The following is a 27,508-nucleotide window of genomic DNA, read 5'->3' on the forward strand; positions in this document are numbered from 1 at the left end:
AACAGTGCAATAAGTATCTGTATCTTTTGATAATAGTAATAGTATCATTTTTAACAGAAACTATATGACATAATAACACTGATTTAGTTAGCTAAATTCTGGTGTTACGTTACTTGGAGATGAACATAGATTTCTTTGGGTTTGATTATTCTGGTTACTAAGAAACAGAGACTCAATTCTCATTAAGTACCTTCTGGAGCAAGGTTTCGTATGCCTGGAAGAAAGAAATTATTATTATTTTATTGATTTATCAATTTCATGATATATTTATCACTGTAATATAATGCTTAACATTTTTAAAGACATTATAAAAATCCCACAAAACAAGTCAATTTGTGTACTTGTTTACTAATTGTTGCTATTTTTCCCCTGCCCTAGCTTGCCAAGTAGTCTGTGACTGCAATATTCACACCATTTCTCAAAAGAGAATGAAGGGTCATTTATTCACATTTGCATTGTACTTGGTGGATTATCCAAGAAAAATGTTTAATCTTAAATTAGGTACTGTTACTTAGCGTGCTTCAGAAAGATCTCTTCAGTTTTAGAAAAAAAAAAAAGATCATAACAACAGCTATAATTAGTTGAGTAGTTGCTATGTGTTATATGTTACTATGTGTTTCATTACCTGCTACATGATGATCATTATAATCATTTCACATATATTATCTCATTTAATCCTTGTAGCAAATATGAGAGGTAAGTTTTTGTTTTTGTTTTTGAGACAGTCTCACTCTGTTGCCCAGGCTGGAGTGCTGTGGCATAATCTCGGCTCACTGCAACCTCGGCCTCCCAGGTTCAAGCAATTCTTCTGCCTCAGTCTCCCAAGTAGCTGAGATTACAGGTGCCCCCAACCACACCCAGCTAACTTTTGTATTTTAGTAGAGATGGGGTTTCACCATGTTGGCCAGGCTGGTCTCAATCTCCTGACCTCAAGCGATCCACCCACCTCGGCCTCCCAACCTTTTTTTTTTTAATTTTTTTTTTATTTTTTAAAAAAGGTCAAATAATGTTTTTGAAAGAAAAAAATTGATCATATCAACTTGCTTAAAACCCTTTCACACAGCTCTCTGCTGTCCGTAGGATAAAGTCTAAATTCCTAGCATGTTCTGCCTTTAATGACAACGAGAAAAAAAATTCTTAGTGTGTCTTTCATGACCAGACCTGTTTCTCACCTCTGCTCTCATGGAAAGCCCCTCCTTCTCTTGCACACTTATTAACACATGCTAATCTTTTAGTATTTCAGTATTTAACTCAAAATCTATTCCTTTATTAATCTTTTTCTTTTTTCTTTTTTTAAGACAAAGTCTCACGCTGTCACCCAGGCTGAAGTGCCGTATCGGGATCTCGGCTCACTGCAACCTCTGCCTCCTGGGCTCAAGCACTCAAGCAATCTTCCTGCCTCAGCCTACAGAGTAGCTAGGACTACAGGCACATATCACGATGCCCGGCTAATTTTTGTATTTTTGATAGAGATGGGGTTTCGCCATGTTGTCTGAGCTGGTCTCGAATTCCTGAGCTCAAGTGATCCTCCCTCCTTGACCTCCCAAAGTGCTGGGATTACAGGCTCCAGCCACCGCACCCAGCCGTTAATCCTTTTCTGATCTGGCACTGTTATAGGAGTTATTAAAAATAATTTTAGGCAGATAGAAAGGAAAAGGGGTCCTTGGAACGTTTTCTCGTCCTTTAAAGCAGCTCCAGATCGTTTTTTGTCTAGCAGGAAAGCCCCGGCTCTTACAGCCAGGCAGGCAACCTTTGATATGCAAATACAGGTCTTTAGAAACTGGGTCCACCCAAACATGGCGATTCCCGCCCTCGTCTTCCTGTCCTTGCCCCGACCTGTACCTGGCAACATGGCCACCCCCACATATCCCCACGTGTGTAGAACATCATGGCGCCCTGTATTTGCATATTAAAAGCTAAGGTAGGAGGGCCAGTTTTTTCCACAGGCTACATGAGTGACATGCCTGGTCAAACCAATCCCCTGAGCCCTATGTAAATCAGACACTACCTCCTCCTGCCTATTCATATAAGCAGCCACTTTTCCCGGCACATGAGGTCTCTTCTCTGGGCTTTGGAGTCCCTCTCCCTCTCTCTGTACACGGGAGCTTCTTCCGTCTTTCTTCTCCCTTCTTTCTTGCCTATTAAACTCTCTGCTCCTTAAAGCCGTTCCACCTGTGTCCGTGTCGTTTTATCTAATTCGCGTGAGACAAGAGCCCTGGTGTTCCTCCACTCATCAGCCATATCAGCACCTCACCCACTGGTGGGTCAGACTACTCTCTCTTTTGTGTCCTGCCCATACCCTGCATACGGATAGTTGAATCTGTTTACTTGTTCTCTCACTCCTATAAACTCCTTGAAGGCAGTTGTTATCTTACTTACCTTTGTAATCTTTGTATCCTAGTGCTTTGCAATTCCTGGTACTGGATAAATATTTGTTCAATAAAAGGATGGTGCTGACCTTACTTTGACCCTTGATACTCTATTTCCACCAATCAGATATTAGTTTCTAATGTGTGCTAATACTAAATGTACTTACCTTGAGGGCTGTTGTCAGGCTTAAAAAAGATCATGACTGTAAATACCTGGGACAGAGTACAGCTCATAGAAAGTGCTAATTAAAAGGCTAGTTTCCTTCCCTTTCTCTGTGACTGCTTTTGGCTTCTTAATTTAATCACATTCTGGTTGTGGTCTTTGTAGGGGACCTTAACCCTTACACAAGTTAACTCCACTTTATTTCACCTTAGCAGGCAGAGCTTGAGCCTTCCTCTTAATAAAGAACTAATGGGAAATACTGGGAAAAGAACAGACTCCGAGTTGTGAGGCTTGGATTTGAATATCACTTATAAATTGTGTGACCTTAGACAAGTAACTCAGTCTTTCTGAATTGTGGCTTCCCATATGTAAAATGGAGAAAATAATATGAATCTCTTAATTGGGGTTTCCCCCAACCAAGAAGGCACAGCTGATGATGGCAACTCACCTCTTGAACTTCTGTTAATTGTGCTTTTGTCATAACCAATGAAGCATTTCTTTCATGTAAGAGCTTCTTAAGTCGAATCAGCTCTACCTTCTCTTTAATGGAAGCTCTGCAGAGAAAGGTGCTAAATTATTCTGTCTGAACATGGATAGAATTAGAGACATTTTCTCCTTGACTGTGCCCCAATAAGAATACCTCCCTCTTGTCTCTTGCCTTCCCCTCTTCCCCACACTAGAACACAAGTATGTGGTGTATGTACAGTCAAGTAAATAATCTCCTTTCTCCCATTTCTCATCACGCCAGCCAAGATTTGATAGAGATCACTAACCTTATGTTCTGAGAAAAGATAATAACTACTTTTTTAAATGATGGTGTTCATAATTTCCCACAAACCTTGCAATGTCAAGCTAGGTCTCAGCCTTGTTTTGTTTCCTTAGAGAAACCAGTGAGGTTTGAATGTGCTAGAAAACTTGAAAAGAAGATTACGAACCAGGCACCGTGGCTCACGCCTATAATCCCAGCACTTTGGGAGGCTAAGGCAGGCAGATGGCCTGAGGTCAGGAGTTGGAGACCAGCCTGGGCAACATGGCAAAACCTTGTCTTTACTAAAAATACAAAAATCAGACGGGTGTGGCGGCATAAGCCTGTAATCCCAGCTATGGACACTGGGCAAGAGAATCGCTTGAACTGCAGGAGGCGGAGGTTGCAGTGAGCTGAAATCAGCTTGGGCAACAGAGTGAGACTCTGTCTCAAAAAATAACAATAGTGGCCGAGTGCGGTGGCTCAGGCCTGTAATCCCAACACTTTGGGAAGTTGAGGCGGGCAGATCACGAGGTCGAGATTGAGACCATCCTGGCCAACATGGTGAGACCCCATCTCTACTAAAAATACAAAAATTAGCTGGGTGTGGTGGTGTGCACCTGTAGTCCCAGCTACTCAGGAGGCTGAAGCAGGACAATCGCTTGAACCTGGGAGGGGGAGGTTACAGTGAGCCAAGAGTGCACCACTGCACTCCAGCCTGGCGACAACAGAGTGAGACTGTCTCAAAAAATAATGATAATAATAATAATAATAATAGTAAAATACACCCGGCACAGTGGCTCACACTTATAATCCCAGCACTTTGGAAGGCTGACGTGGGTGGATCACGAGGTCAAGAGATTAAGACCATCCTGGCCAACGTGGTGAAACCCCATCTCTACTAAAAATACAAAAATTAGCTGGGCATGGTGGCGCACGCCTGTAGTCCCAGCTACTCGGGAGGCTGAGGCAGGAGAATCACTTGAACCTGGGAGGTGGAGATTGCAGTGAGCCGAGATCGTGCCACTACACCCCAGCCTGGGTGACAGAGTAAGTCTCTATCTCGGAAAAAAAAATAATAATAAAATAAAATAATAGAAAGAAGACTAGGCTGGGCGCAGTGGCTCATGCCTGTAATCCCAGCACTTTGGGAGGCCAAGGAGGGCGGATCACCTGAGGTCAGGAGTTCGAGACCAGCCTGGCCAACATGGTGAAACCCCGTCTCTACTAAAAATATAAAAATTAGCCAGGCGTGGTGGTGGGTGCCTGTAATCCCAGCTACTCAGGAGGCTGAGGCAGGAGAATTTGCTTGAACCCGGGAGATGGAGGTTGCAGTGAGCTGACAAGATGCCACTACACTTCAGCCTGGGCAACAAAGTGAGACTCTGTCTCAAAAAAAAAAAAAAAAAAAAAAAGACTATTCTTCCTGAACCTAGGAGCTCATGTTTTCTTTATTGTTTGAAAGATTGAAAGAGATACTGGGGAGGATTTGGGTTCACTCCACTCTATCTCATTGATTCCCTGTCTAGCTGCTCATTAGAATAACCTGGAGAGATCTTAAAATTACACTGCCTGAATTCTACCCCCCAAATAATTGAAAGGGAATCTCAGAGATGGGGCCCAGGGATCTGTTATGGTTTTTTTTGTTTGTTTGTTTTTGAGACGGAGTCTTGCTCTGTTGCCCAGGCTGGAGTGCAGTAGCATAATCTTGGCCCACTGCAACCCCTGCCTCCCAGGTTCAAGCTATTCGCCTGCCTCAGCCTCCCAAGTAGCTGGAATTACAGGCATGAGCCATCACACCCGGCTAATTTTGGTATTTTCAGTAGAGATGGGGATTCACCATGTTGGCCAGGCTGTTTTTGATCTCCTGACCACAAATGATCCACCCACCTTGGCCTCCCAAAGTACTGGGATTACAGGCGTAAGCCACCGCACCCGGCCTGGATCTGTGGTTTTAAAATGTCTCCAGGGCTGGGCGCGGTGGCTCACGCTTGTAATCCCAGCACTTTGGGAGGCTGAGGCGGGCGGATCACGAGGTCAGGAGATCGAGACCACAGTGAAACCCCGTCTCTACTAAAAATACAAAAAAAAAAAAAAAAAAAATTAGCCAGGCGTGGTGGCGGGCGCCTGTAGTCCCAGCTACTCGGAGAGGCTGAGGCAGGAGAATGGCGGAAACCCGGGAGGCGGAGCTTGCAGTGAGCCGAGATTGCGCCACTGCACTCCAGCCTGGGTGACAGAGCGAGACTCCGTCTTAAAATGTCTCCAGGTTGAAAACTTATATCCATACAAAAAACTATACATAATGTTAATAGCAGCTTTATTCATAATTGCCAAAACTTGGAAGCAACTAAGACATCCTTCAGTAGCTGAATGGATAAATAAACTGGTACATATAGACAATCGAATGTTATTTGGTGTTTTGAAAAAATGAGCTTTCGAACCACTAAAAGACATGGAGGAAGCTTAAATGCATATTACTAAGTGAAAGAAGCCAATTTGAAAAGGCCACATACTGTGTAATCCCAACTATATGACATTCTAGAAGAGGCAAAACTGGAGACAGTAAAAAGATCAGTGATTGCCAGGGCTGGAGGTAAAAGACATGACTAGGTGGAACACAGAGGATTTTTAGGGCAGTAAAGCTATTCTGTATGATGCTATAATGATGGATACATGTCCTTATACATCTGTCAAAAGCCATAGAATGTACAACACCGGCCAGGCGCCATGGCTCACGCCTGTAATCTCACCACTTTGGGAAGCTGAGACGGGCGGATCGCAAGGTCAGGAGATTGAGACCATCCTGGCTAACACGGTGAAACCCCGTCTCTACTAAAAATACAAAAAAATTAGCCAGGCATGGTGGCAGGCACCTGTAGTCCCAGCTACTCAGGAGGCTGAGACAGGAGAATGGCATGAACCCAGGAGGAAGAGCTTGCAGTGAGCCGAGATCGAGCCACTGCACTCCAGCCTGGGCAACAGAGCAAGACTCCATCTCAAAAAAAAAAAAAAAAAAGAATGTACAACACCAAGAGTGAACCCTAATGTAAACTATTAAATGATGGTCAGGCGATAATGATGTGTCAACGTAGTTTCACTGATTGTAACAAATGCACCACTCTGGTACGGGGTGTTGATAGTTGGGGAGGCTGTGTGTGTATGGAGGTAGTGGGTATACAGGAACTCTATTTCCTGCTTAATTTTGCTATAAAACTAAAACTTGTCTGAAAAATACATTTTAAAAAAAGTTTTCCAGGAATTGATGCACAGAGAGGGCTAAGAATCCCTATCTGGTGATGAGGATGAAGTAGTTTTCCTTCTATATAGTGAAGCAGCAGCAAATATCCTTTTATACATAAACTTATCCCCTTTAGGTTAATTTCTTTCTTTCTTTCTTTCTTTCTTTCTTTCTTTCTCTTTCTTTTTCTCTCTCTTTTTCTCTCTCTCTCCTTCCTCCCTCCCTCTCTCCCTCCCTCCCTTCCCTCCCTCCCTCCCTCCTTCCTTCCTTCCTTCCTTCCTTCCTTCCTTCCTTCCTTCCTTTTTTTTTTTTTTGACAGAGTTTTGCTCTTGTTGCCCAGGCTGGAGTGCAATGGTGCAATCTCGGCTCACTGCAACCTCCGCCTCCCAGGTTCAAGGGATTTTCCTGCCTCAGCCTCCTGAGTAGGTGGGATTACAGGCACCAGCCACCACACCAGCTAATTTTTTTGTATTTTTAGTAGAGACGGGGTTTCACCGTGTTGGCCAGGCTGGTCTTGAACTCCCGATCTCAGGTGATCCGCCTGCCTTGGCCTCCCAAAGTGCTGGGATTACAGGCGTGAGCCACTGCGCCCAGCAGGTTAATTCATTTCATTTCTTTTTTTTTTTTTTTTTTTTTTTTTGAGACCAAGTTTTGTTCTTGTCGCCCAGGCTGGAGTGCAATGGCGTTATCTCGGCTCACTGAAACCTCCACCTCCCGGGTTCAAGTGATTCTCCTGCCTCAGCCTCCCTAGTAGCTGGGATTTACAGGTGCCTGTCACCATACCTGGCTAATTTTTGTATTTTTAGTAGAGACAGGGTTTCCCCATGTTGGCAAGGCTGGTCCCGAACTCCTGACCTCAGGTGATCTGCCTGCCTCGGCCTCCCAAAGTGCTGGGATTACAGGCGTGATCCATGGCACCCGCAGGTTAATCCATTTCTTAACCTACGAGGGAGTCCATGTCTACTACTCAGATTGAATTTAATCCCAAACACTCTTTTCCTCTGAGATGGAGGGAAGGTATAAATAAGAATCTCTTAGCTTTTTCGGTTCGTTGTGGTTTGAGGCATGGAGCACCACACTCTTACCGAAGCTCTGCAGCCTTCTGAGCACACTCCAATGAGCTTCTCTGTTCAAAATTTTCATCTTTAGGCCACATTTTCTCAGGAGACTCAGGTGGCTCTTCCACTTGCATGGTATTGCTGGCCATGATGTGGGCACTGTTAGGCATGCATAGACCAATGGGTTTAGCCATACTTATGACACCGCTGAAAAATTATGCTGTTACAACCAGAAACACTAAATACAAAAAGGATACTTAGAAACTGTTGTTACAGGAGTTTAGAATTGGGTTCTTACACATATAAAAAGAAATTAAGTGAGTCAGTAATCTTGGTACATGTCGAGGAAAATCTTATAAAATACAGCTTTCAAATGTCAAAACATAAAGGAATTATGGGCCAGGCGTGGTGGCTCACACCTGTAATCCCAGCACTTTGGGAGGCCAAGGCAAGCGGATCACAAGGTCAGGAGTTGGAGACCAGCCTGGCCAACATAGTGAAACCCTGTATCTACTAAAAATACAAAAATTAGCTGGGCATGGTGGCACATGCCTGTAGTCCCAGCTACTCAGGAGGCTGAGGCAGGAGAATCACTTGAACCCGGGAGGTGGAGGTTGCAGTGAACCAAGATCATGCTACTGCACTCCAGCCTGCGCAACAGAGCAAGACTCCGTCTCAAAAAAAAAAAAAAAAGGAATTATGACCTAAGGAAAAAAATATAAATGGAAATAGAGGGAATATCTTCAACTGAGAAAAGGACCTTTATTTTCATTTCCTCAGAGAACAGAGAGAAGCTTGTTTTCCATTTTTAAGCAGTGAAGTTGGAATTTGACCTAAGGTCGACTTTCATCTTCCCTGATCATGCTGAAAAGACTCAAATCACCAACATTCACTTGTTCCCTAAATGATGTCTTTCTAATTAAAGTGGCAGGAATAACAACATGGGATAAATGAGAAGAACTCACAGTTCACTGGGTTCACTGGCTACTTCACCTCTGTTTTCATTTGTCGCATGCTCCTTAAACGATGGAGGGGCTGTGTAGCTCAGCCTGTCCCTTGGCCCTAAAAGTTTAGACAGAAGATGCAGACTTGGGCAACAGTACCCTCCGGACCACCAAGTACTGAAACTGGAACATGAAGGGCTGGGCATAGAGTCTTGAGACCTGGGTGAAACCCTTATATGACAACTGGCCCCCGAGGAGCAGTTTTTTTTTCACTCTTGCAAAAAACTGCAACTAAAGTCAGCCAGACTATAAATCCTCAAGTGAGTAAGTACAAATAGGAAGAAAAAAGAAAGGTGGAAGCTTGTCCAGGGCAGAGACTGTGTGTCTAACTCTAACCATCTTTATCTCTAGTGCCCAGTACATAACAGGTGGCCAGCTATGCTGAACTGTTAAATGGAACTGAAATTTAAATTCATGCAAGTTTTCTACTTTCAGTTGTTTTTGTAAACGTTTGGTTGTCTGGAGTACGGAACTTGAAATTACAGGACCACACTAAGCAAAATAAGTGAGTATTTATTAATAAAATAAGAGTAGTTAATGAAATGCTGTGTGTAGATTTCCTTTACCTAGGTTACTCATTCCTGATTTAGGGCCATGAGAATGAGGTGTCTACTCTAGAGATTCAACGTTGGGTTTTCTTTTTGGGGGTTTTGTTTTCTTTGTTTTTTGAGGCAGAGTGTCACTCTGTTGCCCAGGCTGGAGTGCAGTGGTGCCATCTGGGCTCACTGCAGCCTCCGCCTCCCAGGCTCAAGCGATCCTCCCACATCAGCTTCCCAAGTAAGTGGGACTGCAGGCATGTGCCGCCAGGCTTGGCTAATTTATTATTATTATTATTTTTTTTTTGAGACGGAGTCTCGCTCTGTCGCCCAGGCAGGAGTGCAGTGGCGCAATCTCGGCTCATTGCAAGCTCCGCCTCCCGGGTTCACGCCATTCTCCTGCCTCAGCCTCTCCGAGTAGCTGGGACTACAGGCACCCGCCACTACGCCCGGCTAATTTTTTTTTGTATTTTTAGTAGAGACGGGGTTTCACCGTGGTCTCGATCTCCCGACCTCGTGATCCACCCGCCTCGGCCTCCCAAAGTGCTGGGATTACAAGCGTGAGCCACCGCGCCCGGCCAATTTATTATTATTATTATTATTACTATTATTATTATTCTGAGACAGAGTCTCGCTCTGTTGCCAGGCTGGATTGCAGTGGTGCAATCTCAGCTCACTGCAACCTCCGCCTCCCAGGTTCAAGTGATTGTCCTGCCTCAACCTCTTGAATAACTGGGACTACAGATGGGCGCCACCATGCCCAGCTAATTTTTGTATTTTTATTAGAGATGGGGTTTCACCATGTTGGCCAGGATGGTCTCGATCTCCTGACCTGTTGTCTGATTCTGCCCTCAGCGGTACTCCATGGTGAATTTAGAATTTAGAATCTGATATCCCACTCAGGAAAAAAAGATTTTTGGGAGGCAGAAAGGAGGGAGTGAGAACAAAAGAACAAAATGGGGTAGTGGGCAGAAGAAGGCAGTGAGGAAAACGTGGCTGGCACATCAGTCCTTCCCAGTGTCTTAGCCCTGTAGGGGATGTGGCCTTAAATCTCACCCCTCTTGGGTTTCTCCGGCACCGGTGCACCGGCTGTGTGGAGCTGTCTGTGTCCCACGTGGATGCGAGGCTGGGCGCGGCGGAGGCCGGCAGGGCCGACCCGGTGGAAATGCCCTTGCAGTCGGTGCATCTGGGGGCGCTGGTGCATGGAGAGGCGCTGCCGCCATCCCGCGTTCTGCCCGCGCCTTGCGGTCTCTGAGAGCGGCGCCGCCTCCTCCGCGACCCGCAGGTCCCGGCCAGCAGCGGTCAACCGCAGTAAGGTCGTCCTCAGCCTATGGACAGATAGAGCACGTGGCTTCTCCTTTCATAACAGTTATTATTTCTACAGTTTATTTGGGACAAATAATCATGAATTGATCTATGATATGTATTCATCTCCTGTGATCTATTAATCACACTTTAAAAAGATTAGCCTTCTGTCCCCAGTACACTGTAACTTTTTGAGGGCAGGGCCATTGTGATACCTGTCTTTATTTTATTGCAGTGATTACACCCTTACCTTAGTAAAAAAAAAAAAAAAAAAAAAAGTTGAGCCACTACCCCAATATATTTGTGTGCATTTAAGAAAACTATATAGACTTATTTTTGTACTAATACATTATGTCATTATAAAACAAAATATGTATGTTTAAATGGGTGACAAATATAAATAACAATTTTAATATTTACTTTTTCTATCCCACTTGTTTGCACACCCCTGTATATGTGCTCCAAATTAAGAATAACTCCTTTATAACTTTTAGTAACAAACTTTATTTGTTATCTTGACCTAAAATCATGGTTTTTTTTTGCTACTCTCTGATTCTGTGCTCTCACTGTGCTATGGCCTGAATTGTGTCCCCACTCAAAATTCTTATGTTGAAGCCTTAACCCCCAATGTGACTGTATGTGGACATTGGGTGTTCCGGAGGCTTTTTTTTTTTTTTTTTTGAGACGGAGTCTTTCTCTGTCCCCCAGGCTGGAGTGCAGTGACGCGATCTCGGCTCACTGCAAGCTCCGCCTCCCTGGTTCATGCCATTCTCCTGCCTCAGCCTCCTGAGTAGCTGGGACTACAGGTGCTCGCCAACACGCCCGGCTAATTTTTTGTATTTTTAGTAGAGACGGGGTTTCACCGTGTTAGCCAGGATGGTCTCGATCTCCTGACCTCGTGATCCGCCTGCCTCGGCCTCCCAAAGTGCTGGGATTACAGGCTTGAGCCACCGCGCCTGGCCTTTTTTTTTTTTTTTTTTTTAAGACGGAGTCTTGCTCTGTTGCCCAGGCAGGAGTGCAGTGGCGCGATCTCAGCTCACTGCAAGCTCCGCCTCCTGGGTTCATGCCATTCTCCTGCCTCAGCCTCCCAAGTAGCTGGCACTACAGGCGCCCACCACTGCGCCCGGCTAATTTTTTTTTTTGTATTTTTAGTAGAGATGGGGTTTCACCGTGGTCTCGATCTCCTGACCTCGTGATTCACCCGCCTCAGCCTCCCATAGTGCTGGGATTACAGGTGTGAGCCACAGCGCCCGGCCGACCTTTTTTTTTTTTTTTAATTTTATTTTTTGAGACAGACTTTTGCTCTTGTTGCCCAGGCTGGAGTGCAATGGCACGATCTCAGCTCACCAAAACCTCTGCCTCCCAAATTCAAGCGATTCTGCTGCCTCAGCCTCCTGAGTAGCTGGGATTACAGGCATGCGTCACCACGCCTAACCACAAAATACTAATTTTGTATTTTTAGTAGAGACGGGGTTTCTCCATGTTGGTCAGGCTGATCTCGAACTCCTGACCTTAAGTGATTTGCCCGCCTTGGCCTCCCAAAGTGTTGGGATTACAAGCGTGAGCCACCGTGCCCGGCCTTTGTAGGTTATTAAGTTTAAATGAGTTCACAAGGGTGGGGCCCTAACTGGATAAGACTATGGCCTTGTAACAAGAGATCTCCCTCTCCCACCTCCGGACACAGTGAGCAAGCAGCAGTCAGCAAGCTAGAAAGATGGCCCTCACCAGGATCCAACCATGCTGACACTTTGATCTCAGACTTCCAGCTTCAGAACTCTGAGAAAACCAATGTGTGTTGTTTCAGCCACCCAGTCTGTGGTATTTTGTTATGGCATTCTGAGCTAAGACACACTGCCCGCCCGTTCTGACATTTACTAACTGTAGCTTTGGCCATGCCACTTAACCTTTCTGTGCTCAGTTTCCTCATTTATAAATAAAGATAAACAGAAAAAGATAAAAGCAGTAGATTGTTGTGAGGATTAATAAGCTTATATATAAATATATATGTAAAATGCTTAGAACAGTGGGGGTACACTGTAAGGGCTTCAGGTGTTAGCTATTATTATTACATACCATTATACCCAGAAAAAGAAAACAAGGTGTAAGATAGCTATGTAACTTGCCCAAAGCCAGGGGCATAGAATCCAGATTAACCATTTAGCATCCATAATCTCAAGTACTCTTTGATTATCGACCAAGAAACAAGATTTTTTGGCCCATACAACCTTCTGACTTCACTCAAGTCACTAGATTCTCAAGCTCTCAACAATTTAAAAAAAAAAAAAAATCGACCCTTTGTGGTGGCTCACGCCTGTAATCCTAGCACTTTGGGGGGCTGAGGTGGGCGGATCACCTGAGGTCGGGAGTTCGAGACCAACCTGACTAACATGGAGAAACCCTGTCTGTACTAAAAATATAAAATTAGCTGTGCATGGTGGCACATGCCTGTAATCCCAGCTAATTTTTGTATTTTTAGTAGAGATGGGGTTTCACCATGTTGGCCAGTCTGGTCTTGAACTCCTGACCTAGCGATCTGCCCGCCTCGGCTTCCCAAAGTACTGGAATTACAGGCGTAAGCCACCGCGCCTGGCAAATCCTGCAGATTCTAAACGAAGATCTTAATCACTCCTGGGAGTTACAATGAGAAAACAAAACACTGCCCTTAACATTAGGAAACTGGTCTGACACAACTAGTCCTCAGTGTTGTTTGAAGCTAGTCTGTGCTATCTCCATTTGTTTTTGTTTTCGTTTTGAGACTGAATCTCACTCTGTCACTCAGGCTGGAGTGCAGTGGCGCAATCCTCGCTTACTACAACCTCCGCCTCCTGGGTTCAAGTGATTCTCTTGCCTCAGCCTCCCGAGTAGCTGGGATTACAGGCGACTGCCACCACGACCGGATAATCTTTGTATTTTTAGTAGAGACAAGGTTTCACCATGTTGGCCAGGCTGGTCTGGAACTCCTGACCTCAGGTGATCTGCCCACCTCAGCCTCCCAAAGTGTTGGAACTACAGGCGTGAGCCACCGTGCCCGGCTACTATTCTTTTGGACACCTCACAGAACATCAACATGAAACAAGTTCACTCCAAAACCATGATAAAGTGATACAAAACAAGTCCACCGCCTAATTTTGTCTACGTACAGACAAAATTAGTGTCACTGCCATCCACAAAATACCAAACATCCTTCTCTCCAGGTTAATATGAATGACTGCAACTTCTTTACCAATCATGGCTTCAGCCTTGCACTAGTCTACCCTCCCTGTAGATAAGATTTATTGATACTTGAGTCCAGGAAGTTGAGGCTAAAGTGAGCTGAGACTGCACCACTGCACTCCAGCCTGTGTGCCAGAGTGAGACCCTATCTCAAAAAAAGAAAAAGAAAAGGAAAGAAAGAGAGAGAGATGGAGAGAGAGAGAGAGAGAGAGAGAGAGAAAGAAAGAAAGAAAGAAAGAAAGAAAGAAAGAAAAGAAAAAAAAATTTATTGAGATACCGAAACATAGAATTGTGCTTGCTTTCTGACAGCACAAAATCTGGAGCAAACCTCTGTTTCCTTGGATCCTCCCCCAAAATCACCCAATCAAACAAAGCTTAGATACTACAATAAGTTCTAACACATTTGCTGAGATGCCTTTAGTTCCCCTGGTGTGCATATTCTCTAGCTGTAATGAATAAGCCCAGCTTGCTCAACTATAGGTATGTTCCTGGTGGTCCTTGGCTGGAAGGCATTGACACCAATATCTTCAAAATGTGTCCTAGAGATAGACTCCAGACTTTCAGAACTGCCATTCTTCCCATCTGTTTACCTTCCCTCACCTCTGTCTCAGATTTCTTTCCAGGTCCCCATTTTCTAAAGAAAGAAATCTAAGATCACTGTATATAATAATATGTTTTGAAGTTAAGAGTTTTTCCCTCTGGGACAGGCGCGGTGGCTCATGCCTGTAATCCCAGCACTCCTTGGGAGGCTGAGGCAGGCGGATCACTTGAGGAAAGGAGTTCGAGACCAGCGTGGCCAACATGGCGAAACCCTGTCTCTACTAAAAATACAAAAATTAATCAGGCATGGTGGCACATGCTTGTAATCCCAGTTACTTGGGAGGCTGAGGCAGGAGAATCACTTGAACCCGGGAGGCAGAGATTGCCGGTGAGCCGAGATTGCGCCACTGCACTCAAACCTGGGTGACACAGCAAGACTCTGTCTCAAAAACAAAACAAAACAAAAAGAATTTCCACCTCTGTTATGCACTAGGTATGATCTCAGGCAACTTATTTAACCTCTTTATGCTTCCTTTTCCTCTTAATAATACCTCTACATACTATTAAGTGAATTAATACTTTTTTTTTTTTTTTTTTTTGAGACGGAGTCTGGCTCTGTCACCCAGGCTGGAGTGCAGTGGCGCGATCTCGGCTCACTGCAAGCTCCGCCTCCCGGGGTTCACGCCATTCTCCTGCCTCAGCCTCTCCGAGTAGCTGGGACTACAGGCGCCCGCCACCACGCCCGGCTATTTTTTTTTTTTTTTTTTTGTATTTTTAGTAGAGACGGGGTTTCACCGTGGTCTCGATCTCCTGACCTCGTGATCCGCCTGCCTCGGCCTCCCAAAGTGCTGGGATTACAAGCGTGAGCCACCGCGCCCGGCCAATACTTTTTTTTTTTTAGATGAAGTCTTGCTCTTGTCGCCCAGGCTGGAGTGCAATGGCACGATTTCGGCTCACTGTAACCTCTGCCTCCTGGGTTCAAGCGATTCTGCTTCAGCCTCCCGAGTAGCTGGGATTTCAGGCGCCCACCATCACGCCCAGCTAATTTTTGTATTTTTAGTAGAGACAGGTTTCACCATGTTGGTCAGGCTGGTCTTGAACTCCCGACCTCGTGATCTACCCGCCTTGGCCTCCCAAAGTACTGGGATTACAGGCATGAGCCACTGTGCCTGGCTAATTAATACTATTTCTAATAAACTAACTGGGCACGATGGCTCATGCCTGTAATCCCAGCACTTTGGGAGGCCAAGATGGGGGGATCATTTGAGGTCAGGAGTTTGAGACCAGCCTGGCCAACATGGTGAAACTCCATCTCTACTAAAAATACAAATATTAAGGCCTAGCGCGTTGACTAATGCCTGTAATCCCAGCACTTTGGGAGGCCAAGGCGGGTGGATCACCTGAGGTCAGGAGTTTGAGACTACCCTGGCCAACAGGGTGAAACCCCATCTCTACTAAAAAAAAAAAAAATTAGCCGGGCATGGCTGGGCACGGTGGCTCACACCTGTAATCCTAACACTTTGGGAGGCCAAGGCGGGCTGATTGCCTGAGCTCAGGAGATCGAGACCACCCTGGGCAGCATGGTCGGTCATGGCAGTGGGCACCTGTAGTCCCAGCTACTCGAGAGGCTGAGGCAGGAGAATCACTCAAATCTAGGAGGCAGAAGTTGCAGTGAGCCGAGATCGCACCACTGCACTCCGGCCTGGGCAACAGATGGAGACTCCGTCTCCAAAAAAATGAAAAACAAAAAAAAATTGGCCGGCCATGGTGGTGTGTGCCTGTAGTTCCAGCTACTTGGGAGGCTGAGACAGGAGAATTGCTTGAACCTGGGAGGTGGAGGCTGCAGTGAGCCGAGATTGCGCCACTGCACTCCAGCTTGGGCAACGGAGCAAGGCTTCATCTCAAAAAAAAAAAAAAAAATTAGCCTGACGTGGTGGCGCAAGCTTGTAATTCCAGCTACTCAGGAGGCTGAGGCAGGGGAATCGCTTGAACCCAGTAGGCAGAGGTTGCAGTGAACCGAGATCACACCACTGCACTCCAGCCCAAGCAGAGTAAGACTGTCTCAAAAATACAAAAAATTGGCCGGCGCGGTGGCTCACGCCTGTAATCCCAGCACTTTGGGAGGCCGAGGCAGGCGGATCACCTGAGGTCAGGAGTTTGAAACCAGCCTGACCAACATGGAGAAACCCCGTCTATACTAAAAATAGAAAATTAGCTGGGCATGGTGGCGCATGCCTATAATCCCAGCTACTTGGGAGGCTGAGGCAGGAGAACCACTTGAATCATGGAGGCAGAGGTTGCAGTGAGCTGAGATCATGCCATTGCACTCCAGCCTGGGCAACAAGAGCAAAACTCCATCTTAAAAAAAAAAAAAAAATCTCAAAAATAAATAAATAAATAAATAAATAAATAAATAAATGTATAGATAGCACTTACAACATGCCTGCAGGGATCGATATGATCTTTAGTTTTCTTTTGTAAATAAAGACCCCTTCTTTTACTTGCCCCTGCAGCCTTTTCTCCTCTGAAATTTTGACCATTCCTCCTATCTCCATCCCCTCAGTTGTGACCAGGGGAGGAACCTGTCCAGTCTCTTATTCTGTGGACTGAAATAGTATCACCCAAGCTCTTAATGATGCTCTGTGGCCTGTGGTCACAGTCTATGGACATGTTCGGCAAAAAAATTGACTAAAGAAATATTGCTTCAAAAATTATTTTTGGGCCGGGCACAGTGGCTCACATCTGTAAACCCAGCACTTTGGGAGGTCGAGATGGGTGCATGATCTGAGGTCAGGAGTTCAAGACCAACCTGGCCAACACGGCGAATCCTCATCTCTACTAAAAATACAAAATTAGCTGGGCATGGTGACGCATGCCTATAATCCCAGCTACTTGGGAGGCTGAGGCAGGAGAATTGCTCGAATCTGGGAGGAGGAGGTTGCAGTGAGCCGAGATCACGCCACTGCATTCCAGCCTGGGCAACAGAGCAAGGCTCCATCTTAAAAAAAAAAAAAAAAATTTAAGGAGAACTCTAAGTACCTTTTGATCTCATCCTGTTGCTTCCAAGAAAGCTCCTTCACCAACATGTGATCTTCGCGAAGTCGAAAGAAACTGTCCTCCAGTTCCTCCCGGTTCATCCTGCTCAAGGGTGGTTGAGTTTTCATATTCTTACCTAAAGTCCCAGAAGACAGTAAATGGACAGTATTTTTAACTGTATTTTTTAACCCTTTAGATCTCTCATCACATCTTGTCCAGACAGCATAAATCTATCTTGAGTCAAGTATTTATGAGGAAATTCAGGAAGTATGAGAAATGACTCTGGGCCAGGCGCAGTGGCTGACGCCTGTAATCCCAGCACTTTGGGAAGCTGAGGCAGGCAGATCGTGAGGTCAGGAGCTCGGGTCCAGCCCGACCAACATTGTGAAACCCAGTCTCTACTAAAAATACAAAATTAGCTGGGCGTAGTGGCACGTGCCTGTAATCCCAGCTACTCAGAGGCTGAGGCAGGAGCATTGCTTGAGTATGGGAGGCAGAGGTTGCCATGAGCCAAGATTGTGCCACTGTACTCCACCCTGGGTGACAGAGCAAGACTCCGCCTTGGAAAAAACAAAAACAAAAACAGAAATGACTCCTACTGGGTCCCCGGAGACTCTTTCTGTATTATTACAGCATGAGGTATGACTCGACCTTCCATCTAGAAAGCACATTCTCTAGATAAAAATATCCAATTAGGCTTTTATTCTGCTTAATTTTTCTTCTTAGTTTCTTCTTCTTCTTTTTTTTTTTAAGACAGGGTCTCGCTCTGTCACTCAGTCTAGAGTACACTGGCGTGATCTTGGCTCACTGCAACCTCAGCCTCCCGGGTTCAAGTGATTCTCCTGCCTCAGCCTCCAGAGTAGCTGGGATTACAGGTGCCCGCCACCACACCCAGCTAATTTTTTTTTTTTTAGAGATGGAGTCTCACGCTCTCGCCCAGGCTGGAGTGCAGTGGCGCCATCTCGGCTCACTGCAAGCTCCGCCTCCCAGGTTCACGCCATTCTCCTGCCTCAGCCTCCCAAGTAGCTGGGACTACAGGCGCCAGCCACCACGCCTGGCTAGTTTTTTTGTATTTTTAGTGGAGACGGGGTTTCTCCGTGTTAGCCAGGATGGTCTGAATCTCCTGACCTTGTGATCCACCCACCTCAGCCTCCCTAAGTGCTGGGATTACAGGCGTGAGCCACCATGCCCAGCTTAATTTTTATATTTTTAGTAGAGACAAGGTTTCACCATGTTGGCCAGGCTGGTCTCCAACTCCTGACCTCAGGTCATCCACCTGCCTCGGCCTCCCAAAGTGCTGGGATTACAGGCATGAGCCACCGCGCCTGGCCTATTCTTCTATTTTTTTCTCCTTATTAGATAATTTGGACCTATACAAGGATTGTTCCCATGACTGTCTTCAAAACCCCAGTAAGGAAAAGGATAAAAACTTTTCTTGGTTACCAAGAACCATCTCGTTTGCTTTTTTGGTCAGGAGAAACTGTCCCCAAAGCTGCCTCCTAGGACAAGAGCCTCTGCTTGGTCTAAGCAGAGGAAACTAGAGCACACTTTTCATTGTGAGTGTTCACTAGCCCAGGTCTGCTCTGATCTCATGTTGAATGGGAACCATATTTTTTATTTTTTATTTTTTTGCGTCTATTTATTTATTTATTTATTTTTGAGACAGAGTTTCACTCTTTTTGCCCAGGCTGGAGTGCAATGGTGCGATCTCAGCTCACTGCAACCTCTGCCTCCCAGGTTCAAGCAGTTCTCCTGCCTCAGCCTCCCAAGTAGCTGGCATTACAGGTGTCTGCCACCACACCCGGCTAATTTTTTGTATTTTTAGTAGAGATGGGGTTTCACCATGTTGGCCAGGATGGTCTCCATCTCTGGACCTCGTGATCCACCCGCCTCGGCCTCCCAAAGTGCTGGGATTACAGGCGTGAGCCACCGTGCCCGGCTAATTATTATTTTTTTTGACACAGAGTCTCTCACTGTTGCCCAGGCTGGAGTGTAGTGGCGCTATGTTGGCTCACTGCAAGCTCCGTCTCCCTGTCTCCCAGGTTCAAGCAATTCTTGTGTCTCAGCCTCTCGAATGGCTGGGATTATGGGCATGGGCCACCACTTCCAGCTAATTTTTGTATTTTTAGTAGAAATGAGGTTTCACCATGTTGGCCAGGCTGGTCTCGAACTTCTGACCTCAGGTGATCCGCCTGTCTCAGCCTCCCAAACTGCTGGGATTACAAGCGTGAGCCACCATTCCTGGCCAATTTTTAAATTTTTTATAGTGGCAAGGTCTCACCATGTTGCCCAGGATGGGCTCAAGTGATCCTCCTGCCTTGGCCTCCCAATGTGCTGAGATTACAGGCATGAGCCACTGGCTAGATTAATTTTTGAATATATGCTATAAAAATATTCTTTTAATGTGGTTTTATCTATTTGTGACATCAAATTTTTTTTTCTCTGAAAACAATGCTTCTGAGGTGCTTAGAATGAAAAAAAAAAAAAAATACAACTTCCAAACCAAAGAACCTGCAAAATAATGTTGCTAGGTAAACTAGGAAAGTAAGGTCACTAGGAAGAAAATTGTTACATGACCATATGCCTTTATAAAAATATTTATGACAAATATTTAGGCCAGACGCGGTGGCTCATGCCTGTGATATCAACACTTTGGGAGGCCATGGTGGGCAGACAGCTTGAGTTCAGGAGTTTGAGACCAGCCTGGGCAACACAGTGAAATCCCTCTCTACAAAAAATACAAAAATTGGCCAGGCACAGTGGCTCATGCCTGTAATCCCAGCACTTTGGGAGGCTGAGGCGGCTGGACCACAGGGTCAGGAGTTTGAGACCAGCCTGACCAACATGGTGAAACCCCGTCTCTACTAAAAATACAAACATTAGCTGGGCGTGGTGACGAGTGCCTGTAATCCCAGCTACTCAGGAGGCTGAGGCAGGAGAATCACTTGAATCCGGGAGGCAGAGGTTGCAGTGGGCTAAGATCGCAGCATTGCACTCCAGCCTGGACAACAAAAGCGAGACTCCATCTCAACAAAAAACAAAAAACAGAAAACAAAAATTATCTGGGCGTGGTGGTGTGCGCCTGTAGTCCTAGCTACTTGGAAGGCTGAGGCTGGAGGATCGCTTGAGCCTTGGGAGGCAGAGGTTGCAGTAAGCCAAGATCGCACCACTGCACTCCAGCTTGGGTGACAGAAAAAGACCCTGTCTCAAAAAAAAAAAAAAAACTTCATTTACTTTTAGTTATTTCATAAATGACAGAAGTGAAATTGGACATGTTTGTAATGAAACCTAAAAAAGCCTATTTTTTCACAAAATAAACTTGTAAATATCCCCCTTTCTCATCTTCTATATTTCTTTTATGGTACTGAAGAAAAATATTGAATTCTTTTAGCTTTTTGGATATGTGGGTGGCTTCCAAACTGACTGGAACTCCAGGTAGGTAGTTCCTGAACAACGGTTTCCTGTCACTATGACTCTTCTAACTTGAAAAATTATCTCAGTCAGTTCATGTTTCATGGACTTTGTGGAACAGTTAAAGCTTTCAGAAGCACAAAATTCTCAACTGTGTCCAAAATATACAAAGAACTCTTAAAACCAACAATATAAAGACAAATAATCCAATTTAAAAATTGGCAAAACTGGCCCCTGAATTAAAAAGAAAATTGGCAAAGGACCTGAATAGACATTTCTCCCAAGTAGATATACAAATGGCAAATAAGCATATGAAAAATGGTCAGTGCGATTATTCATCAGAGAAATGCAAATCAAAACCATAACGAGAAAGAATACTTTTTTTTTTTGAGATGGAGTCTCGCTCTGTCACCCAGGCTGGGGTGCAGTGGCACCATCTCGGCTCACTGCAACCTATGCCTCCTGGGTTCAAGTTATTCTCACGCCTCAGCCTCCCGAGTACTGGGACTACAGGTGTGCACCATCTGGCCCAGCTAACTTTTTCTTTCTTTCTTTCTTTTTTTTTTTGAGATGGAGTCTCGCTTTGTCGCCCAGGCTTGAGTGCAGCGGTGCAATCTCGGCTCACCGCAACCTCCGCCTCCCGAGTTCACACCATTCTCCTGCCTCAGCCTCCCGAGTAGCTGGGAATACAGGCGCCTGCCACCACACCTGGCTAATTTTTTTTGTATTTTTTAGTAGAGATGAGGTTTCACCGTGTTAGCCAGGAAGGATGGTCTTGATCTCCTGACCTCGTGATCCACCCACCTCGGCCTCCCAAAGTGCTGGGACTACAGGCATGAGCCACCGCGCCCGGCCTTAACTTTTTCTATTTTTAGAATAGATGGGTTTTCACTGTTCTGACCAGGCTAGTCTTGAACTCCTGACCTCAGGTGATCCATCTGCATTGGCCTCCCAAGATGATGGGATTACAGGCGTGAACCACTTTGCCCAGCCAAGAAAGAATACATTTTAAAAAAACACAATGAGATAACACCTCAGTTACAAACAATAATAAGTGTTGGTGAGAAAGTGAAGAAATTGGAAGCATCATACATCGCTGTTAGGAATGTAAAATGGTGCCACTGCTTTGGAAAATAGCCTGGCAGTTCCTCAAAATGTTAAACTAGTGCCGGGCGCGGTGGCTCACGCTTGTAATCCCAGCACTTTGGGAGGCCGAGGTGGGCAGATCACGAGGTCAGGAGATCGAGACCACGGTGAAACCCCGTCTCTACTAAAAATACAAAAAATTAGCCGGGCCTGGTGGCGGGCGCCTGTAGTCCCAGCTACTTGGAAAGGCTGAGGCAGGAGAATGGCGTGAACCCGGGAGGCGGAGCTTGCAGTGAGCCGAGATTGCGCCACTGCTCTCCAGCCTGGGTGACAGAGCGAGACTCCGTCTCAAAAAAAAAAAAAAGTTAAACTAGTGCTACCGTATGACCCAGCAATTCTACGTCTAGATTTGTGCCTATGAGAAATAAAAACAGAGGCCAGGTGCGGTGGCTTCTGCCTGTAATCCCAGCACTTTGGGAGGCCGAGGCAGGCAGATGATTTGAGGCCAGGAGTTGGAGACCAGCCTGGCCAGCATGGTGAAACCCCTTCTCTACTAAAAATACAAAAATTAGCCAGGCATGGTGGCGGGCACCTGTAATCCCAGCTACTTGGGTGGCTGAGGCAGGAGAATCACTTGAACCTGGGAGGCGAAGGTTGCAGTGAGCTGAGATCACACCACTGCACTCCAGCCTAGGTGACAAAGCAAGAATCTGTCGCAAAAAAAAAAAAAAAAAAATACTGCTATGAACATTCTGGTATATGTCTCCTGGTACATATGTGCAAGAGTTAATTTCTGCAAATTTTTAACTCCCGACCAGGTGATCCACCTGCCTTGGCCTCCCAAGGTGCTGAGATTACAGGCGTGAGCCACCATGCCCGGGCAATTTCTGCAAATTTTATACTCAAAGTAGAGTTACGTGCTCAACTTTACTAGATAATGGCAAATATTTTCCAAAGTGGTTGCATCATTTATACACTTACAGGCAGTACATAAAGTGCCCTATCCTCAAAAAATAATTTTGTAGAAGTGAAGTCAAGTGAAAATAGAATCAACAGTAGCCATGATTGGGATTGAGGGATGGCAAAGTGGAGCAAAATTAATAAATACCTCTTTTTGTTGTTTTAGAGACAGGGTACTGCTATGTTGCCCAGACTGATCATGGACTCCCGGGTTCAAGTGATCCTCCCACTTCAGCCTCGAGTAGCTGGTGCAGGTGTGAGCCACCATGCCCTGCCAAAGTTAGAAAAATATCTTTTTTTTGGGCAGGGGGACGGAGTCTCGTTCTGTCACCCAGGCTGGAGTGCAGTGGTGTGATCTTGGCTCACTGCAAGCTCCACCTCCCGGGTTCACGCCATTCTCCTGCCTCAGCCTCCCGAGTAGCTGGGACTACAGGCGCCCGCCACCACGCCCAGCTATTTTTTTTTTTGTATTTTTAGTAGAGATGGGGTTTCACCATGTTAGCCAGGATGGTCTCTGGGATTACAGGCATGAGCCACTGCGCCCAGCCCCAAAAATGTCTTAAATAATGTATGGAAGAAGCTCTGGTAGGGCTGAGCCCTTTCATCTTAAATTGCACACTTCTGCTTAGTGACAGTGAAGGGCTAAGGGCTAATCACAAGGATAGCACTAGTTTGTTCTTGGCTTTTGTTGTGCTGTTTGTGGTGGTAGTATTCAGCTTTATCTCCTAAACCCACACAGTAATAATTTTATTATAAGAATTTAAGAATAAGCCTGGACGCGGTGGCTCACGCCTGTAATCCAGCACTTTGGGAGACCAAGGCAGGCAGATCACTTGAGGTCAGGAGTTCGAGACCAGCCTGGCCAAAATGGTGAAACCCCATTTCTACTAAAAATACCAAATTAGACAAGCATGGTGGTGGCCACCTGTAGTCCCAGCTACTCAGGAGTCTGAGGTAGGAGAACTGCTTGAACCCGGGAGGTGTAGGTTGCAGTGAGCCGAGATCGGGCCACTGCACTCCAGCCTGGGGGACAAGAGAGAGAGTGAAACTCCATCTCAAAAAAAAAAAATTTAAGAATGAAATATGAGAAGAGGGCCAGGCACAGTGGCTCACAACTGTAATCCCAGCCTTTTGGGAGGCCGAGGAGGGCAGATCACTTGAGGTCAGGAGTTCGAGACCAGCATGGCCATCATGGTGAAACCTTGTCTCTACTAAAAATCCAAAAACTAGCTAGGCATGGTGGTGCATGCCTGTAATCCCAGCTACTTGGGAGGCTACGACAGGAGAATCGCTTGAACCCAGGAGTCGGAGGCTGCAGTGAGCTGAGATTGCGCCACTGCGCTCCAGCCTGGGTGACAGAGCGAGACTCCCATCTCAAAAAAAAAAAAAAAAAAATAGTGAGAAGACTGAAGAAAAGAGCTGAAAGTAAATCAGTCTCTGTGGAGGCCAGCAAAGTGTTCCACAATGAGAGTTCTTTTAATTCTAAAAGATGTCCATCCTCAGGCGTAGAAGTTACCTTTTGAGGCTGGTAGCACCAGAGGTATAGCATCTATGTCTCTAACTGGCAAGTCTCCTGATGTAGGGTCCACCAGATGTGACATGATCTCTGTTGCCAAGCTGTAAGAGATCCCAGAGGACACTGAAATAAAGGAAAAGTCCAGTCAATTACATGCAGCTTTAGGATGTCTTCTGAAACGTGTACATAAGTTGCAGCAGGAATTTCTCAGCACTTTCATGATGGTATATGACATGTCAGAGTCATTCTTATGGTAGTGTGGACAACTGTATACTAAAGAGTAACAACAAGTATTCAGTAGTAACGACTTTATTCAAAATGAAAATCAGTTTTTATGATTATGGAATTGATGGATATCATTTCGGATCATTTTTTAAGTGCTCAGCCTGGAAGCCGATGACCATCCCTTTTCTCTGCGAAATAGGTCTCTATCCCTCTCTCCACTCAATTTACAGGGACTGACTCCCCAGGAATCAGTTTATAGTCTATAATCCAGTCCCTGAAGCCATTGCTGATTGGACCAGGGTTAATCAAATGACCCAAGACAAATGACCCTCGCTGAACCAATCAGATTCTATCTCCTAGGAGGCTGAAAATAAAACTGAGAAGTTTAAACTAGCCTCTGGGGATGGCTAGAACTATTATGTAAACTTTGGAGCTCTGAAATGACCATATTCAGCTCTGAATAATCAGGAAATCCTATCTATAGAGTTGCCTCATACTCTGGCCAACACTTTTTTTCCTGGATGATGGTATCCAGTCTAGCCGGGATTACAGGCACCCACCACTGTACCCGGCTAATTTTTGTATTTTTGGTAGAGATAGGGTTTTGCCATGTTGGCAAAACTGGTCTTGAACTCCTGACTTTAGGCAATCTGCCCGCCTTGGCCTCCCAAAATGTTGGGATTACAGGCGTGAGCCACTGCACCTGGCCTCTTTCTCTTTTTTCTTCTCCCTCTTTCTTTTCTTCTTTTTCTTTTCTCTCCTTCCTTCCTTCCTTCCTTTCCTTCCTTCCTTCCTCTCTTTCTTTCTTTCCTTTTTTTTTTTTTCTTTCGCCAGGGTCTTATTCTGTCCCCCAGGCTGGAGTACAATGCCACAACCACGTTTCACTGCAGCCTCCATCTGGGCTTAAGCGACCTTCCAGCCTCTGCCTCCCAAAGTGCTAGGATTAAAGGCATGAGCCACCGTGCCAGGCCCAGTCTCCTGACTTTAAATAGTATGTATGTATATGTTTTCGTCTCCAAAATTTTTGTCTCCAGCTTCGGATTTGTACAATTTTGTTTTCTTTTTTTTTGCTTTGTCACCCAGGCTGGAGTGCAGTGGTGTAATTTCAGCTCACCACAATCTCCACCTGCTGGGTTCAAGCAATTCTCCTGCCTCAGCCTCCCAAGTAGCTGAGATTACAGGCATGTGCCACCATGCCTGGCTAATATTTGTAATTTTAGTAGAGATGGGGTTTCACCGTGTTGCCCAGGCTGGTCTTGAACTCCTGGCCTCAGGTGATCTGCCTGCCTCAGCCTCCCAACTGCTGGGATTACAGGCATCAGACTGCAGCCAGCCCAATTTCCTATTTTTTTAAACATTTCTCTTGGCATGGCTACTAGATATCTCAAATTCACTTTTCCCAAACAGGAATTTTGATTTATCTTACCGGTCTCATCTTTTCCCAGTCTTTCCCTAGCTCCATAAATGCCACTACTGTCCTACCAGGCCTGCAGCCTTGATTCCAGTCTCATCTTTTCCCAGTCTTTCCCTAGCTCCGTAAATGCCACTACCGTCCTACCAGTCCTGCAGCCTTGATTCCAGTCTCATCTTTTCCCAGTCTTTCCCTAGCTCCATAAATGCCACTACCGTCCTACCAGTCCTGTAGCCTTGATTCCTCCCTTTCCTTCAGCCATTAGCATGTTCTCCATGTTCTTCCTTTAAAACATGTAGCAGCCAGGTGCAGTGGCTCATGCCTGTAACCCTGGCACTTTGGGAGGTCGAGGTGGGCGGATCACTCGAAGTCAGGAATTCAAGACCAGCCTGGCCAACATGGTGAAACCCTGTCTCCACTAAAAATACAAAAAATTAGCTGGGCGTGGTGGTGGGTGCCTTTAATCGCAGCTACTCAGGAGGCTGAGGCAGAAGAATTGCTTGAACCTGGAAGGCGGAGGTTGCAGTGAGCTGAAATCGTGCCATTGCACTCCAGCCTGGGCAACAAGAGCAAAACTGTCTAAAAAACAAACACAAACAAAAACAACATATATTAGCCTGTCTACACCACTAAAATTCAAGTGATCTGTGTCTCTTTCCTCAACTACCACATTTTTTAAGGCTCTCCCCGTTTTCCTCTCCCATCCTCCCTTATTTCTGCCTGAAACATCCAGAGTGACCTGTATAAAACAACCCAGTTCATAACATTTCCTTGCCAAAAGTCTCCAAATGGCTTTTCGTTACACTCAAAGTAAAATTTACACTTTTTTCTAGGGCCTGTAAAGCCCAACCTCATCTGATCCCCTTCTTACTCCTCCAATCATACCTTGTACCTTCCTTCCTCTACCTTACAACACTCCTCACCACTTGCCTTCTCTTTGCTCTCCCAACCATCAAGCTCTTTCTTGCTCTTTTTTGTTTGTTTGTTTTGGAGATGGAGTCTTGTTCTGTCACCCAGGCTGGAGTGCAGTGGCGCGATCTTGGCTCACTGCAACCTCCATCTCCCGGGTTAAAGTGATTCTCCTGCCTCAGCCTCCCGGGTAGCTGGGACTACAGGCACACGCCACCATGCCCGGCTAATTTTTTGTGTTTTTAGTAGAGACAGGGTCTCACCATGTTAGCCAGGATGGTCTTGATCTCCTGACCTCGTGATCTGCCTACCTTGGCCTCCCAAAGTGCTGGGATTACAGGCGTGAGCCACTGTACCTGGCCTCCTTCTTGCTCTTTATTTGGCTGACTCCATCTGATCCTTTGGTCTCTCAAGCATCTTTTCATTTGCCAGGAGGCCTTTCTCTGACTTTGGTAGCTGAACTGAGCACTTCCCCTTCTCTTACCAGTCTTATACTCTGTCACTTCACCCTGTTTATTTCCTTCGTGACATTTAATATACACAGAAACTACCTTCATTTATTTATACTAGTTTATTGTCTGTCCCCTCTCACTAAAACATAATGACTTTGAAGGCAGAAAAATGGTTTATCTTGTTTACCTCTATAGATGCAGTATCCGAACAGTTATTGGCACATAGCAGGTACTAAATAAATAAACACTGAATGTATGAAAAGAAGAATGAACGAACAAGAGAGAGAATGACACTGAGGGGCTGAAGTGAGTCAAAAAGTTCTTAAAGCAT

The 27,508-nt window shown here is 45.6% G+C and overlaps 1 protein-coding gene across 1 annotated transcript in view; it reads right to left on the reverse strand.

The window, feature by feature from the left end:
- RPGRIP1 (RPGR interacting protein 1) overlaps positions 1-24,265 on the reverse strand; it is a 66,202-nt gene extending 41,937 nt beyond the window's left edge. Inside the window, 8 exon segments of the mRNA XM_003260765.3 lie at positions 191-214; positions 2,981-3,086; positions 7,601-7,786; positions 7,788-7,811; positions 8,539-8,635; positions 10,170-10,441; positions 17,211-17,343; positions 24,181-24,265. Coding sequence (XP_003260813.2) covers positions 191-214; positions 2,981-3,086; positions 7,601-7,786; positions 7,788-7,811; positions 8,539-8,635; positions 10,170-10,441; positions 17,211-17,343; positions 24,181-24,265 — 927 coding nt within the window.
- Between the last annotated feature and the right edge of the window lie 3,243 nt (positions 24,266-27,508).

This window comes from Nomascus leucogenys, chromosome 22a (assembly GCF_006542625.1).
Source record: "Nomascus leucogenys isolate Asia chromosome 22a, Asia_NLE_v1, whole genome shotgun sequence".
Lineage (NCBI taxonomy): Eukaryota > Metazoa > Chordata > Mammalia > Primates > Hylobatidae > Nomascus > Nomascus leucogenys.